This window comes from Cajanus cajan, chromosome 2 (assembly GCF_000230855.2).
Source record: "Cajanus cajan strain Asha chromosome 2, NIPB_CcT2T_4, whole genome shotgun sequence".
Classification (NCBI taxonomy): domain Eukaryota; kingdom Viridiplantae; phylum Streptophyta; class Magnoliopsida; order Fabales; family Fabaceae; genus Cajanus; species Cajanus cajan.
The window spans coordinates 78,634,741-78,649,354 of record NC_138518.1 but is presented as its reverse complement, the minus strand read 5'-3'; the positions used below and the strand labels follow the sequence as shown (position 1 = coordinate 78,649,354).

The following is a 14,614-nucleotide window of genomic DNA, read 5'->3' as shown; positions in this document are numbered from 1 at the left end:
ATTCAGCCGACATCATTCTTTTATTTTATCTTCCAACATGAGTAGTATAATAATAAGTCCCCAGAGTACTCCAAAAATGAAGATTGTTTTCATTAAATATTATATTTGGAATCTATATTACAGAATATGTCAAAGAAAACAATGAGAAAAGGGGGGAAATATGACTTCCAAATAAATGAAGCGCAAAAAGATGTATACAGGCGAGCATGGATGGAAATGAAAATTTATGGATCAATGGCAATAGGAGTGATACGCTTCCTGGCTGGCTTATTTGAAGTGGGTGTACTCTTCGAACTGGACAATTGTTGCCCTGCCTTTTCTTCTGGCCCTGATTTTATACTATCTAAACTTGATTGCAGTTTCTCTGTCTTCTCCTTCGCTTCCGTTTGTTTAACATCTAGATCTGGATTAGCTGGCTGTTTCTCTGCCTTGTATTGTACTCCAAAATTTACAGTACCCAAATTCCGTGGTTCTTTCTCTCCCTTACCTTCTGGTTCAGCTTTTCTACAATCTAATTCAGCAGCACCAATACTTCCAGTTGTTTCAATAACCATGTCATCAGTTTTCTCTTCTGATTTATTTTCCCTACTATTTTCTCTAACCGCTTCCACAATCCCGGTTGTCTCATTCTCTTGTGTTACAGTTGTCCCGCTTTCTGTTCTGACAGCCCCAATATTCCCAGATGCTTCAATGACCATGTCATCAGCCTTCTCTTCTGAATCCATTTTTTTGCTCTCTGCTAGAACTGCACTAACATTCCTAGTTGATACAGTGACAGTGTTATCGACTGTCTGTACAGTGCCTTTACTATCACTGTTTGATACATTTCCTTCTAGAAAAAAAAAAGGTAATAAAGTAAAAAACCTCGACGTGGTGACAATATGACAGCAGAAAAGGTAAGGCTGCTTACCTGATAAAGAGTAAGGTGATCCGAGCTCATCATTTTCGAATTCCACTAAAGAGCAGAAGCCATCTTGTGACGACAATGCCAAATAATGAGCATCAGATGACCTTGTGAACAAAAATACCAGTTAAGAGTTAAGCCTGCTCGTAAAAATCATCTTAATTCTCAAACCTAAAAAGGAAGTGCTACAAACTAAAAAATTTACCAGGTAATATCTGTTATTGCAGCATAGTGAAGACCAGCTAATATAGCAATTGGAGAGGTGCTCTCCGTATCATAAATGTACAATGAATTCAAAGTGGCCACAGCAAATATGATGCGATATGGGAGCTTAAATAACCCAGCTGCACTAAACAAAATCAGCATTATGCAACTCGAGCAATAAATTCTCAAAAACAGGCAGAATTTTAAGAAATTCTAATTGGCAGTGCAAATCTCAAATTTATGCTGAACCCCATGCCAGTCGGGCATTTCAATTGTAACAGTACAATCTAGCACCATTTATATATAATAACTGTTCATAAATACAAGTATACCACGTACACAAATACCTGAGTTCATTCCCCGAAGTTTAAAAAATATGGGGCAGAACCGGACAGCTACAACAGCTTTGCTTGCACAGGGAAGCTGTATAGCAGGCCTGTATACAAGGTCAAATAATAAACACAGCATCACAAATACATACTTTTGTAACTTGATTCATTAATTCAATTGATTAACATGAATAATTAAACACAAAAGTGGTGACAGATAAATGAGCAGAGAAAGAAATGCTTCTGATAATAAAACCAGTATAAGGATGAAGAGAAACTGTATTACTATAAAATGCAGGGAAACTCTTTATATGATAATAATACTGACTTGAATTAAACCCTGAGTGCTCCCTCTACAAAGAAACAACCACCCCAAGGAAAACCTCTCCCCTAGTACCAGCCCTCCCTGTTCGACTCTCCACCTCTCCACTATATGGAAATGATTCCCTATCTCTCCCTCCACTCTCTAATTGCCACCTGTCCTTTTTGTTTTGTCCCCCTTTAACAGTTTCTCTCTCTCCCTTCTCTGTTGTTGCTACGTTTTCCTTCCTTCTTGCATATACTAGTGGGCTCACTCTCTTTCTGGCCCATTGTTCTCTTCCGATCAGGCTGATACACCAAACTCATCCTTTTGTTCACTTTCTCCTCCTGTTTCCCTTCTATGATAGACCTTTGTTATTATGGGTGTATCAAAAAGCCAAAAAAATTGTATAGTTTGAGGCGTTGAAATTTAACTACTCATCTTGAAAGCAAAAGATTAGTCTGTTTTGGGTTTGTATAAAGTAGTCAGGACATAAAAAGATGAAATAGGTGGAATTTTTACCTAGAAAGATCTTTTCTAGAAAATATGTAAGCTGCATTCACAGATTCAGATGCAGTATTAATTTTGTAAGAGCCTGAAATAGGTAAAGTGAGACATAAACTTATCAATAAGAAACGGAACATATAGTAAATGTTATGCAGGAATCCAGGCTTTGACAGAAAGAAATCAATAGATATGATTCAACTCATATGTTGCAATAAAATTACAAGCATGTCAGCCAAAACAACTAGAAAATTTAAGAACTGGCCAGACATTAGAATGCAACAAACAATGCATAAATCAACAATTCAATCAGCTTTGACCAGAGTATTAAAGCACTGGTCTGATTCTAAAAGAATCTCTGCATACAGTTACAAAAGCTCATCTGTGGAACTAGCCCAAAAGCCAAAAAGTAAGATTAATTGAATGAAGATCAACTACTACTCAAAGGTAATACCTGCAGGCACAAGTAGAAATGAACCATCAGGAGACCATGCTAATCTTCTGAAGAAAGATGGCAACGTCTCATCATGGAAGAGATGAAATTTTGTCTCCTGTATAAAGAAAAATGTAGCCTTATGTTCAAGTATGCAACAATCCATCGATGATGCAACTAAGACAAGACAAAAATGGGACCTCTATATAACCTTAGAATTCTTTAATAATGGCTGATCTGCCTTGGAAATGACTTGCCGGCAAACATAATTGATTTTCTCAACGCCCTTTGATTTAAGAGGCTTGTTGATGTAAATTCGGCAAGTCCTGTCAGAACTAAGAGAAGTGACATACTTTCCCAGAGGGTCCCATGCAACCCCCTGAACATAGTGTGCATGGGCATCCAATGTCTGAAGGTTAGTTCCTGAGACACAAGGATCAAGTACTATAAGAACATAAACCACGCAAAATCAATTGCCTTACAAATACAGCATATCAACTGCCATGTACCACAATTCAAGTGTATTGAGTACAGTTATCCGTTGCCTTTCTTACCTTTGTTAACATCCCATATAATGCAACAATTATCAACTGATCCAGATATGATATACGCAGCATCGGTAGACCACTGCAGGTCTAGAATGTCCTTGTGATGTGATCTAATGCACAAAAACATCCTTTAGCCAGAAACCAATGCAGTATACACGATTGATAAAGTGAATATATATATATATATATATAATAAAAAATAAAAAGTGTGGTTGGTCCTTTTCAATGATTGCAGACATAGTTTGTAATTCTAAGTTATTAACATTCATTCTTTCCTTACATATAGTTTTCCAGAAATAAATCCAATGAAATCATTATTTTGAATTAAAACAGTTAAGCACAAATTTGGCATCCCTTTCAGAATCACCAATGAAAAATGCAGAACTTGTGAAATATAAAATTTTACAAACAGGATGGATATCAACTATCAAGCAGCTAAAATGTAGCAAAATCTGCTTAACAGACAATTTTTTATATATAATTATTTTACAATGCTTAACTTTTGAATTTTAGTGCACATAAGTGGTTATTGACAAACCAAAGCAAGGCCTTACCTTAAAGTCTTGAGAGCCTTCCATGTCTGACCAGCATCAGTAGAATGTAGCTTCCATATTATAAGGTCCCCTCCTGAAAAAAAAAATATATAAAATCCGATTTATACAGAAACAATGCCTAATTATATTAACTCAAGCTAAACATCGTTAAGCACACGAAGATCTTACCATCAGCACCAGAGGCTAGCAATTCCCCTGCAAAAAAAAGAAAGAAAAAAAAAGTGTTACTACGCAGCACAATAATTAAAATGGCAGAAATAGAAGCAAAAGGAACTAATGAGATGACACGCGTGTTGATCAACTAATTGATCCAATGAAATTGTGACGTAAGCAGTGAATTGGGCTTACCGGAAGAAGAGAAGCGAATAACATTGACCGCAGAAGAATGGTAAGAGAGGTTACTAAGATAGGAAACTACGGGAAGCTTCTTCTGTGCTCCCGCGGGTTTTATTGACCAAAACTGCAAACACGAGAAGGAGAAGGAAATGAAGCGAATAATTAACCCTAACCAAATGCAGAGAGAGAGAGAGAGAGAGAGAGAGAGAGAGAGAGAGAGAAAGACCTTGATGTCAAAATCGGCGCCGGCGGTGGCGAGAGTGGAGGAGAGAGGGTGAAAATCGAGGGTTAGGACGGGTTTGCTCTCGTGCCAGCTAATCTGAACCGTACCACCCTTCATTCTTTTGCGATTCGGAGATTTAGGTTTGGTTTGGAGTGTAGAAGAACAAGACACACAGATGCAGGGAAATGGATGTTCGCGCCCCACTTTTCACTTGGCGGGAAATGCAGCAATATATTATATGGGCCTATACTATTATATCACTCTTCTTCTACTCCATCTTCACTTTTTTTTTTTTTTTGAGAGGGTTCCATCTTCACTTTACTCTATGAACCTCCTTTTTTTTCTTGCCTGATTAGAACTCGACTATCACTAAAATTAGCAAACGATGCGTTCCAAATATATAGGGATGTTTGTAAATTATGTTAAAAAAACCTGATTTCATGACCGTAATTTTTAAATTGTTTTTAAAAGTAATATATTTTTTATTTTATGCTATTCGTTTTTTTTATTGTTTCACTTTCTTCCTCCAATTCTATTATCTAAATGTTAGTTTTTAAAAACTATTTTATAAAATATATTCTCATATCTATATTTATATATATAAATTAGAATAACTATTATTCTAGTATAAGAACATTTTTTTATTGATTTTTGTTTAATAATAATATTTTTAGACATTTTCTTAATCTCTTATCTCTTATGATTTTGTATTTTTAAATTAACTTTTGATATTTTAAAAGAGATTATCAATAATTAAAAATAATGTTATATTACAATGTAAATTACAAATTATAATTTATATTTATTTTCAATTTTCACAAATCTTCCTTTCAATATTTAACCATAAATAATAAGATGTATTTTATATCCCTCTTTATATATATTAATTTATTATTAATAATCATAATTCTCACCATCATTTTTATTATCGCTTATGCCACAAGCCTTGCTATAATCACTACTTCAATTATGGTTGATGTTACCACCATTCTCATATATACAGCACAAAGAGTATTTCGTCGAGTTTTTTTTATAAAAAAATAAAATAAAAATAAAAAAGGTCTACTATTTACTTTGTCCTTATAATTATTTTTAAAAAAATTTAGTTCATACAAATGAGAACTATAAATTTCAATTCCTGAACAGTTTCTTTTAGCCATTTCATCACTAGATGAAAAAAAATTGTCATTTTACATTGCCAGAAAATGTTATTCGATATTAACAATGAGATTAAAACTTAACTTTTATACATATTTAACTGTAAGGAATTAACAAAATTTAAATAAAGACAACTCAAAGACCAAAAGAATAGTTTAGTAAAAAAGACAGAAAAAAAAAACCTTAGAAAGAGTTTATCTCACCCAAACGACTCATGATGTGTTTCGAAGCCTGGTTCTTTGCACATTAATCGGTTTCTCGACCAGTTGGCCGATCCAAGATCATTACTTACTCTTGCATAATCTGATAATCATCACTTAACTCTTTACAACACTAGTTGTAGCTTCAGTCAAATTCATTGTTATTTAATACACAGTTATTGCAAATTAAACATTCAGACACAGGTACAAGGCAAAACTGAGAGTCTTTACAGAAACACAAAAGTATATATTATATCATATAAAACTTCTATAGATCTCAAAAAAATGACGCCATATAATAAATGGTTTACATTTGGCATATGTTCAAACACAAACAACCTACCATTTCCAAGTAAGATTCTCAACAATCCCCAAAGCAACATCACACAAACGCTTCAAACCATCCTCTCTAGGAGCAATCTCAGGAGGATAAACCAAACCAGGGTAGCCTTTAAACAAGTTGTGACAAACATTGGGGTAATCAGAGGCTGCAGTGATGTGCATGGAAGCATAGTCATAAGCCTCACTAGCCAAATCCTGTGCAGAAGATTGGAGGGCATCGCTGGCACATGCGTATTTGTATGCACACTCCTTCAGCCCCCTCTTCAAGGTGGAGTCGTTGGCAGTGCCAAGCAAGTGAGAGGACAAGTAGGAAGAAGTGGAAGTGGCATTGGTTATTCCAATTCCAACCATGATCACTGCCAACCCCTTTGGGTCTGCGTTTGCACTGCTTGGATCGGATTTCAGGGAGGAAAAGCACAGATCGTAGTACTTGCTGCTCTTGCATGTTTTCTTTATCAGAGTGGCGTCTCCTTTCACAAATGCCTCTGCTTGAAGGTGTGCTAGCAAGAGGAGAAATAGATACAAGATGTTAGAAGCCATTAAGCTAGGAAAGAAGAATCAACACCGAATCAGCATCGAGCACCTAAGGTATTTATAATGGCAAAAGACATAAATACAAATCCAATCAAATCTAGTAATATGATTTAATAACAGTGGTTAAGGGCCCTATATTTATACTTGTTATAGAGACAATTTTATGTAACGAAAACTTGTATTTAGCTTTTACTGTATGTGAAAATTCGTCGAATTAGTAACGATCATAATATTACAAACAAGATTATTCTCGAATAATTACGACGAAAGATACATGTGGTTGGAAAGAACTCAATGTACTTCTCTATTTTCCATCACACTGTTAAAGTATTGTAATGAAAATGGACACAATAAAGCCAAGCAGCAGAGTTATGAGGCAGAGTTATGTAATTATTTTTAATCTTTGGTTTTGTGCTTTTACATCCGATTTGTCTTGCGTTTCAAGAATTATCAATTTACCTGAGTTTCCGGCTTGAAATGGGACGACAAATTCTCGCAATATTCTATGTAGTACTCATGACATGCAACACTCATAACATTAGCATTGATGGTTGGTCCATGTTTTTGTCATAAAATAGGAATATCCTGTAGCAGTACCAGTACTAGTACATTTTTGTTGATTAATTATAAGCAACGATGTTTTGGGCGAGGCTAGCATAAATTGTAAAAAGTGAGTTGTTTTCTTGCTGCATTTACCATTTGTGAGGGCCTTTTTTGGAAGGCTCCAAGCTACTCACGGGGGTATTGTAGCAAACATCTTGAGCTCAAGTCACGGGTCACAACCAACAAGAATCTAGAGTCTCATAATCCCATCTATCCTGTTTTGAACACTACATTCGCCACACCACATGAAGAATAAGCTTCAACCATCAATTATATTGGGTCCTTCTAGATTTTGCCCACGTAAAAAGGCTGCAAAACTTTCAACTTTGTCTACCTTTTTGACGGAAGATTTTCACTTGCTTCAAGTTCAATCTCCAATTCTTATCATTTACAGTTAGCATAAAACGATTTTGTTCACTTTAAATTAACACTAAATCTGTAATGTATCCTGCACAATTAATGTCAAGTGCCTAAATAATAAATATATCTATCTTTTAGCTAAATATAATATATTTATTATTTCAAAACGTTTTTAATTAAATAATTCATCTATGTTAATCCATAAGCAAATAGTTCAATACCTTAAGATAATTATACACATGCCACATGGTTCGGTCTGCCTTAATTTTCGGATGGATAAGCGTAAGAGAGAGAGAGAGAGATCGAAATAAAAAAAAATAGAAGATGTGATGTGTGAAAGAAGAAAATGATACATGAAAAATGAGATGAAAATCAAAATACGAATATATATATATATATATATATATATGATGTAAATTAATTGTGTGTATGTAATTAATCCTAAAAATTTTATTATACAATAGGACATTTTTTACTGATGTATTTTATATTGTACCCTTAAAAAATCATTATGCATATGATACATATCAAACAATATTTTATGTATTATCATGTTACAATAGCATCTCATATAACTCATCAATTGTCCTCGCGTTGTAAAAGTCATCAACTATTTTTCGTCATATACTTCATAAATCCAAATACATTAACTGGATGTTCAAATTTAGTAGCATAAAAATTATATAAGAAGAATCCAAGGAATTAACAAAGAAAGGTCACCAATGCATAATGATGCCCTGATGACACGTGTTCCGTGCCCAGTGTAGGTATTCCACAAAACCATGTTGCTCTCTATTTGAACCACGTTCAACGTGGCTCAATTCATGCATGACTGGTAGAAGCATTACAGGGAATTCCTTGGAGCGTTTGTGTCCAACGAGGATCATCTCACATCTGGCGTGAGCAATCTCAAGAACAATCTTTGTTATTAGCCTAAATGATGCTTGACAAGCCCGTGGTGGCACTAAACATCATATTAAGAATCACACAACCTACAAAAATCACTAATTATGAACTATGCATAACAATTACCCAAATTTATGATTCAACTGGTAACAACATTTTAGAATAGACACTAATAAACAAGATGCAAATTACATACTAAACACATTCAATTAATATCCTCATACAATTACCGATTTATTCCCTATGGGTTATCACAGGAACCCACAAGACAATTCAAGATTCACAATTTCAAACCCAAACACAAAATTATAGGCATTAGCATTTACATAACAATTAGAACACAAAAGAGCAACAAAGAAGATAAAGACACATTTTTTGGAAAACCCTTCACATACAAATAAACAGTAGAGACAAAATTGGGGTCAAACTCACTATCCAGCATATATCTCATGTCCATAACAAGACTACTCACTCCCCATTTACCTTGATAAGAACTAGAAGACAGACGTGGATCTTTGGGATGTCCTCTTACGAGCTCCAATTTTAAAGCTCACAAGCATAAAGGAGAACAAAAGAGCGTAAAATTAAAACTGAAGAAAAAAAAAATTCTTTTTTTCAAAACTTAACCTCATCTTAACCCATCAATTAAAACAATTAACTCTAGTTACAAAACTCTTCTCTCACTTAATAAAATAAGAAAATATTTAAAAATAAAACTTTATAATATATTCATGTAAGTATAAAAATAATTAAAATAATTATCAAAACCAACCCAAATATTTATAATAAAATATAGGCTTAATTGTGTTTTTGATCCCTCAAGTATTGTAATTGTGCAATTTTGACCCCTAAAGTTTTAATTGAGTAACTTTAGTCCTTAAAAGATTACAGTTGTGCAATTTTAGTCCCTCAATTTTTAATTGAACAATTTTAGTCCCTAAAATATCATAATTATGCAATTTTAGTCTTTCTCATTAAAATTTTAATATATATATATATATATATATATAATGTTTTAAAACTATATAATTGTTTGCTTATTTAAATTAATGTATATTATAATTTTTATTAATGTATCAAATGATATATATTTATTATTACTAAATAAATAAAATTTATATATTATTAATATTTTAATATTACTGATAAATTAATATGAATAATACTTTTACTATATTTATAAATAAACTAATAATTTTATAAATATAACTTAATATATATTAATATACTTTTACTAAAATATAAATATATAAGATCAGATATATATTTCAAATCAATATACTTATATTTTTGTAAAAGTATATTAATATATAACAAGTTATATTTATCAAATTATTAGTTTATCTATAAATATATTAATAATATTATTGATATTAATTTATCAATAATATTATAAAAATAATAATATATAAATTTTATTTATTTAATAAAAATAAATATATATCATTTGATATAATATCAAAAATTATAACCTACGTTAATTTGAATAGATAAATAATTGTTTAATTTTAGAAAATTATATATATATATTAAAATTATTAAATTTTTAATGGGAGAGACTAAAATCGCACTATTATGATATTCGAGAGACTAAAATTGTTCAATTAAAAATTGAAGGACCAAAATCGCACAATTGCAATTTTTTAGAGACTAAAATTACCCAATTAAAATCTTGGGGATCAAAACTACACAATTGCAATACTTGAGGGATCAAAAATGTAATTAAGCCTAAAATATAATAATTAATAATTAACAAAAATATATTTTTAATAAAAACACCATCGTGTAACATTTAAACCTTTTATTCATTATGCTAATAATACTTGTCTTTTTAAAATTATTAAAATATATATTAGTTTTTAGCCTAAAAAAAATTGACGGATAAAAGAAGACATGCATAATGGTGTAAATGTGTAATTCAACCGCAAAAGGCAACCGGATATGTAATTCTTTATTCTTTGATCACTAAAAATATAAAATGTATTGGCTTCTGGATGTTAATTATTAAAATTCGACCATTCATAAATAACCATTATAATTTGTTCAAAAATTCCTTTTGGCTCCTCTTATTGTTTAATTGATTTAATTTGATTATTTAATCATTACAAAATTAATTTTTTTATGCATTTTATCATGGAATATGGGTCATGGTCCAATTTAATCTTATAAAATTGATTTTTAAGATGAGATTTGTCTCCTACTTATATATTTTTTAATTATTTTATCTTTAATCGATGTAAAATTTAAGTTTTTTTTTAATATATCCTCTCATTTCTAACACTATTAGACTTGACATGTGGGTAAACGATAAGTGACTTTTTTTTTCAAGTTTTTAATGATCTATGATAGGTGAGACTTAGATTTTTTTTTCTAATATGCACTCTCACCACATCCAACATTATTAGCCTTGATACGAGAATCAATGGTGGGTGACCTTCTTAGAGTAGATCTAGATAACTTTAATAACATTTTAGAATGTGCGGGTTATGGTGGTATCACAACTATCATAAATCCATATAAAAAGGTTATTCACCATTAATTTACGTATCAAACTAAATAGTGTTTAATGTGACGGGATATATTTGAAAAACTTAAGTTCCATCTATCCTAAATCATTAAAATGTTAGACACGAGGATGTATTAGAAAAACTCACATCCCACATCGTAGATATAAAATAATTAAAGGGTATATAAGTGAGAGACAATCTTCACCTTAGAATTCAGTTTTGTAGGGTTGGACTATGCTCATAACCCACATTCTAAAATGATATTAAAGACATCAACATCATAGGGATAATACAATTAAAAAGTATATAAATGTGAGACAACTTTCACTTTAGAAGTCAGATTTGTAGGATTGAATTAGACTCATAATCCACATTTTAAGATAGTATTAGAGTTATATAGGTCAACTCTAAAAAGGTCATCCATCATTACATAAAACCCAACAATGTTTGACTTAAAGTGGTGTATTAAAAAAAATCAAAGTCTCATCTATTCTAGATCATTAAAAGAATCACTTATTGTTTATCTACGTACCAAACTCAATAGTGTATGATGTTGGACATAAGATGTATATTGAGAAAAACTCAAGTCTCACATTGATCAGAAATAAGACAATTAAAGAATATATAAGTAGGAAATAACTCTCATCTTATAAGAAAATTTTAATTATAAAATTAAATTAGACCTATAATTCATATTCTAAGATTTAAAAATATAATATTGTTAAAAAAATAATATTAACTTATTATGTACATATAGTGAGCAAATATCGGTTATTAATTACTAACAATAAAAAAAAGCACTTTGTCTTTTTAAAAAAATTAAAATAAGTTGGTAATTGTTATTTAAAAAAAGTAATTATTGTATGTGTATATATATATATATATAATATTTTCTTATTTTATTTTTCAATATATTGGTAAAAAAAATTAAAATATAAATATAAGAATATAATGATCTTCGAAAAAGTGAACATCAAAAAATATACCCTTATTATATATTATTATAGATAAAAGTTAATATTATTAGTCATCAATGAAAACAATATTATATCATTTTAAAAATTAACAGATGAAATTAAAAAGAAGAAAAAAAATCATTTCTACCAAACCCTCTTTCTTCAACCGGGAGACACCGGAGAGGAGCAAATGATTCCGAGTGTTTCTCTTCCACATGCATGTAGAAGACCCATTGCCTAGCTCCAATTAATGCTACAGCGAGAACGTGATTTATTCTTAAAAAACCATTTTGTAAAATTATAGATTCGGTTTTGGTTTATAATGGTCTAAGTTTATCATCGTGTTCAATTCGCACTGAATCATTTATAAAACTGATCCAGTAACCTGTTCTCACCAATATATAATTGACCAGTCCATTCCGGCCATTTTCTCAACAAATTAGTAACGCAATGATTGAAAAAAATTCAAATTCTCCATATTAATCGGAAAGAATAATAACATACAAATGCGTTCAATGGCTAGTGAGAACAAGCAAGTTGCCGTTGAAATGTTTGACTATATCCATCGCCCATAACGACATAAATCTTTTGCATTTTATTAAATTTTCCAATATAAAAGGTTTCTTAGTCTTATGTCATTCATATGTAAGTATGAATGAAAAGTCTTACATATAATAAATATTTAAGTTAAAAACATAAAAAATCTAACGCCTTAAAAGTATAGATGTGGTGTCAAATTTATGTAATTTATTTATAACCTAATTATACAATTCTTCTATGTGTATAACCCCTCTTTTATTAATTATGTTTAACCTATTGATAAAACATTATGTTTTCCTAGCTAGTAGTATTACGTTTCTGTCATAACTAAAGAGATATATGGATCTATAACATATAATAATCATTTGGTATATATATATATATATATATATATATATATATATATATATATATATATATATATATATATATGTAAATAGTTTTATATTTTAAATTTTTTAAAATAAAAATAATATTAAAAATTAATTATTCTTATAAAGATTTAAATTTAAAGATTAAATATAACACCAATTAATTGAATATCAATATTTTTTAAATGTTTTTATTAAATAAAATATAAAAACACGAATGATAAATCCCGATAAAATATTATATGCTTTCTGGGCAACCCTACATCAATAAAACGAACGATTTAAAACTTGCATTTGAAAAAGTTAAAAAATTCAAAACTTCAAAAAAAAAAAAAATTGGCATCCCCCGATACATAGAGAGGTGGGGATATATATAGTTAAAAGAAAATAATGCATATACACTATATGTTTAGAAAGAAAAAGAGATAAAAGAAAGAAAGAAAAATATAAATATAATAAGTAATATAGTTTAACAGAAAAATAAAATAAAATAATTATAAAGGTCAATACAATATATATTTGTCTTATTAGAGTTTCTAAATATAATTATTCAGTAGCTTAAGTACTAGGGGGTAAGAGAGACGCAATATGTACTCTCTTCTCCTTTTTTTTCAAAAAAATAAAATAAAAGAGAAAAAAATTGCAGTGAACAGTTAAAAAATTACTTAAAAGATAAAATAGTAGATAATTTTAAAAAATAATTAAATCATAAAATAAATTGAATAAAAAGTGAAATAAATCACACTTACACTTTTTGAAATTTCACAGATGTATATAACTCTTACTTTTTAATATTTATAATAATATATTGATGAGTATATTAATCAACTTGTTATTTTATTTTAATTAGTGATCTCGATTTCAAATCGTACCTTATGAGTATGGAATTGTGTTAAGTTTTTGGAAAGAATATTTTATTGTCTATAGCAACCTATTAGGCATTAGCTTTAACATGTTGTCTCCGATTAAGGATATCTATGGTTCATACAAAATAAATCATATATGCTTTATCTTATACTTATTATAAAACACTTATAGTATATAATCACATAAAATAATAATAGAAGTAAATATTTTAGATGATTTTATAAAACAAAATTATGATATATTAGTTTTACCTTTCTTATCATGAGAGAGATAACACTATATCAAAATTTATGACCTTAAATGCCAATATTAATAAAATTGACAAATTACAACCATAAAATTTAAGAAGTGAGAGATAACATTTATTTCTTATTATTTAACAAACAATTAAGAATTAGTGCTTGATTGGAAAAAAAAAAGTTTATTAAATGCTTGGGAAATCTTAAATGATGACATAATGTCAATTTAATTTAATCTAAAAAAGTTTTAAAATTTTTTTTTATTATAATTATATGTAACATTAAATGTATTTTTAGTTTTTGAAATAAAAAAGTTTTATTTATAAAAAAATCTATAAAAAAATCAAATAAAATATTTTAATAACTAAAAGCAAAAATTAACAAAACTTTAAATAAAAAAAAACTTAATCCTTATATCACGTTCTACAGGAAAATTGCAATTTGCTATGGCCGGCGGCTGCTGCCATAATATATTATTATGTTTTGGGGGTGTGCCAAAGTGGTTCTTATATATTTAAGACTACATACTCTTATTGAGTATGGGAGACACGAAGGGATAGGAGATAAGAATGAAAGAGATTACAAGAATAATATAAAATATAAGAAACAAAATGTCTGAATATCAAGGATAAATATTATTATACAAAACAAAGTGTCATTTTTAGAATTAAAAAAATCATATTTATCATAAAAAA

The 14,614-nt window shown here is 29.8% G+C and overlaps 2 protein-coding genes across 4 annotated transcripts; both read right to left on the bottom strand.

Moving 5' to 3' along the window:
- Nucleotides 1-66: 66 nt before the first annotated feature.
- Nucleotides 67-4,699, bottom strand: FAS2 (Transducin/WD40 repeat-like superfamily protein). Of its 3 annotated transcripts, none has more exons than XM_020360093.3 (12): nt 4,340-4,698; nt 4,126-4,237; nt 3,946-3,972; nt 3,778-3,850; nt 3,230-3,333; nt 2,887-3,098; nt 2,697-2,793; nt 2,261-2,333; nt 1,456-1,544; nt 1,110-1,248; nt 911-1,011; nt 67-829 (listed from the first exon to the last, which is right to left on the bottom strand). In XM_020360093.3, exons 1-12 carry the CDS (start codon nt 4,451-4,453, stop codon nt 225-227), a joined length of 1,746 nt encoding a protein of 581 aa, XP_020215682.1. In that variant the 5' UTR covers nt 4,454-4,698; the 3' UTR covers nt 67-224. The 3 variants fall into 3 exon arrangements, with proteins under 3 accessions (XP_020215682.1, XP_020215681.1, XP_020215680.1); XM_020360092.3 differs by having other exon boundaries at nt 67-832; nt 4,340-4,697; XM_020360091.3 differs by having other exon boundaries at nt 67-1,011; nt 4,340-4,699.
- Nucleotides 4,700-5,920: 1,221 nt separating this feature from the next.
- Nucleotides 5,921-7,244, bottom strand: LOC109799757 (cell wall / vacuolar inhibitor of fructosidase 2). Its single transcript, XM_020360377.3, has one exon. The coding sequence runs from the start codon at nt 6,574-6,576 to the stop codon at nt 6,034-6,036; it is 543 nt and encodes a 180-aa protein (XP_020215966.1). The 5' UTR covers nt 6,577-7,244; the 3' UTR covers nt 5,921-6,033.
- Between the last annotated feature and the right edge of the window lie 7,370 nt (nt 7,245-14,614).

Coding starts and splice junctions, on each gene's coding strand:
- FAS2 (XM_020360091.3), bottom strand. CDS start 4,453: ATGAAGGGTGGTACGGTTCAGATTAGCTGGCACGAGAGCAAACCCGTC. Junction 2,334..2,696: donor ATTTCTACTTGTGCCTGCAG/GTATTACCTTTG, acceptor TACCTATTTCAG/GCTCTTACAAAATTAATACT. Junction 1,012..1,109: donor GCAATAACAGATATTACCTG/GTAAATTTTTTA, acceptor TTTGTTCACAAG/GTCATCTGATGCTCATTATT.
- LOC109799757 (XM_020360377.3), bottom strand. CDS start 6,576: ATGGCTTCTAACATCTTGTATCTATTTCTCCTCTTGCTAGCACACCTT.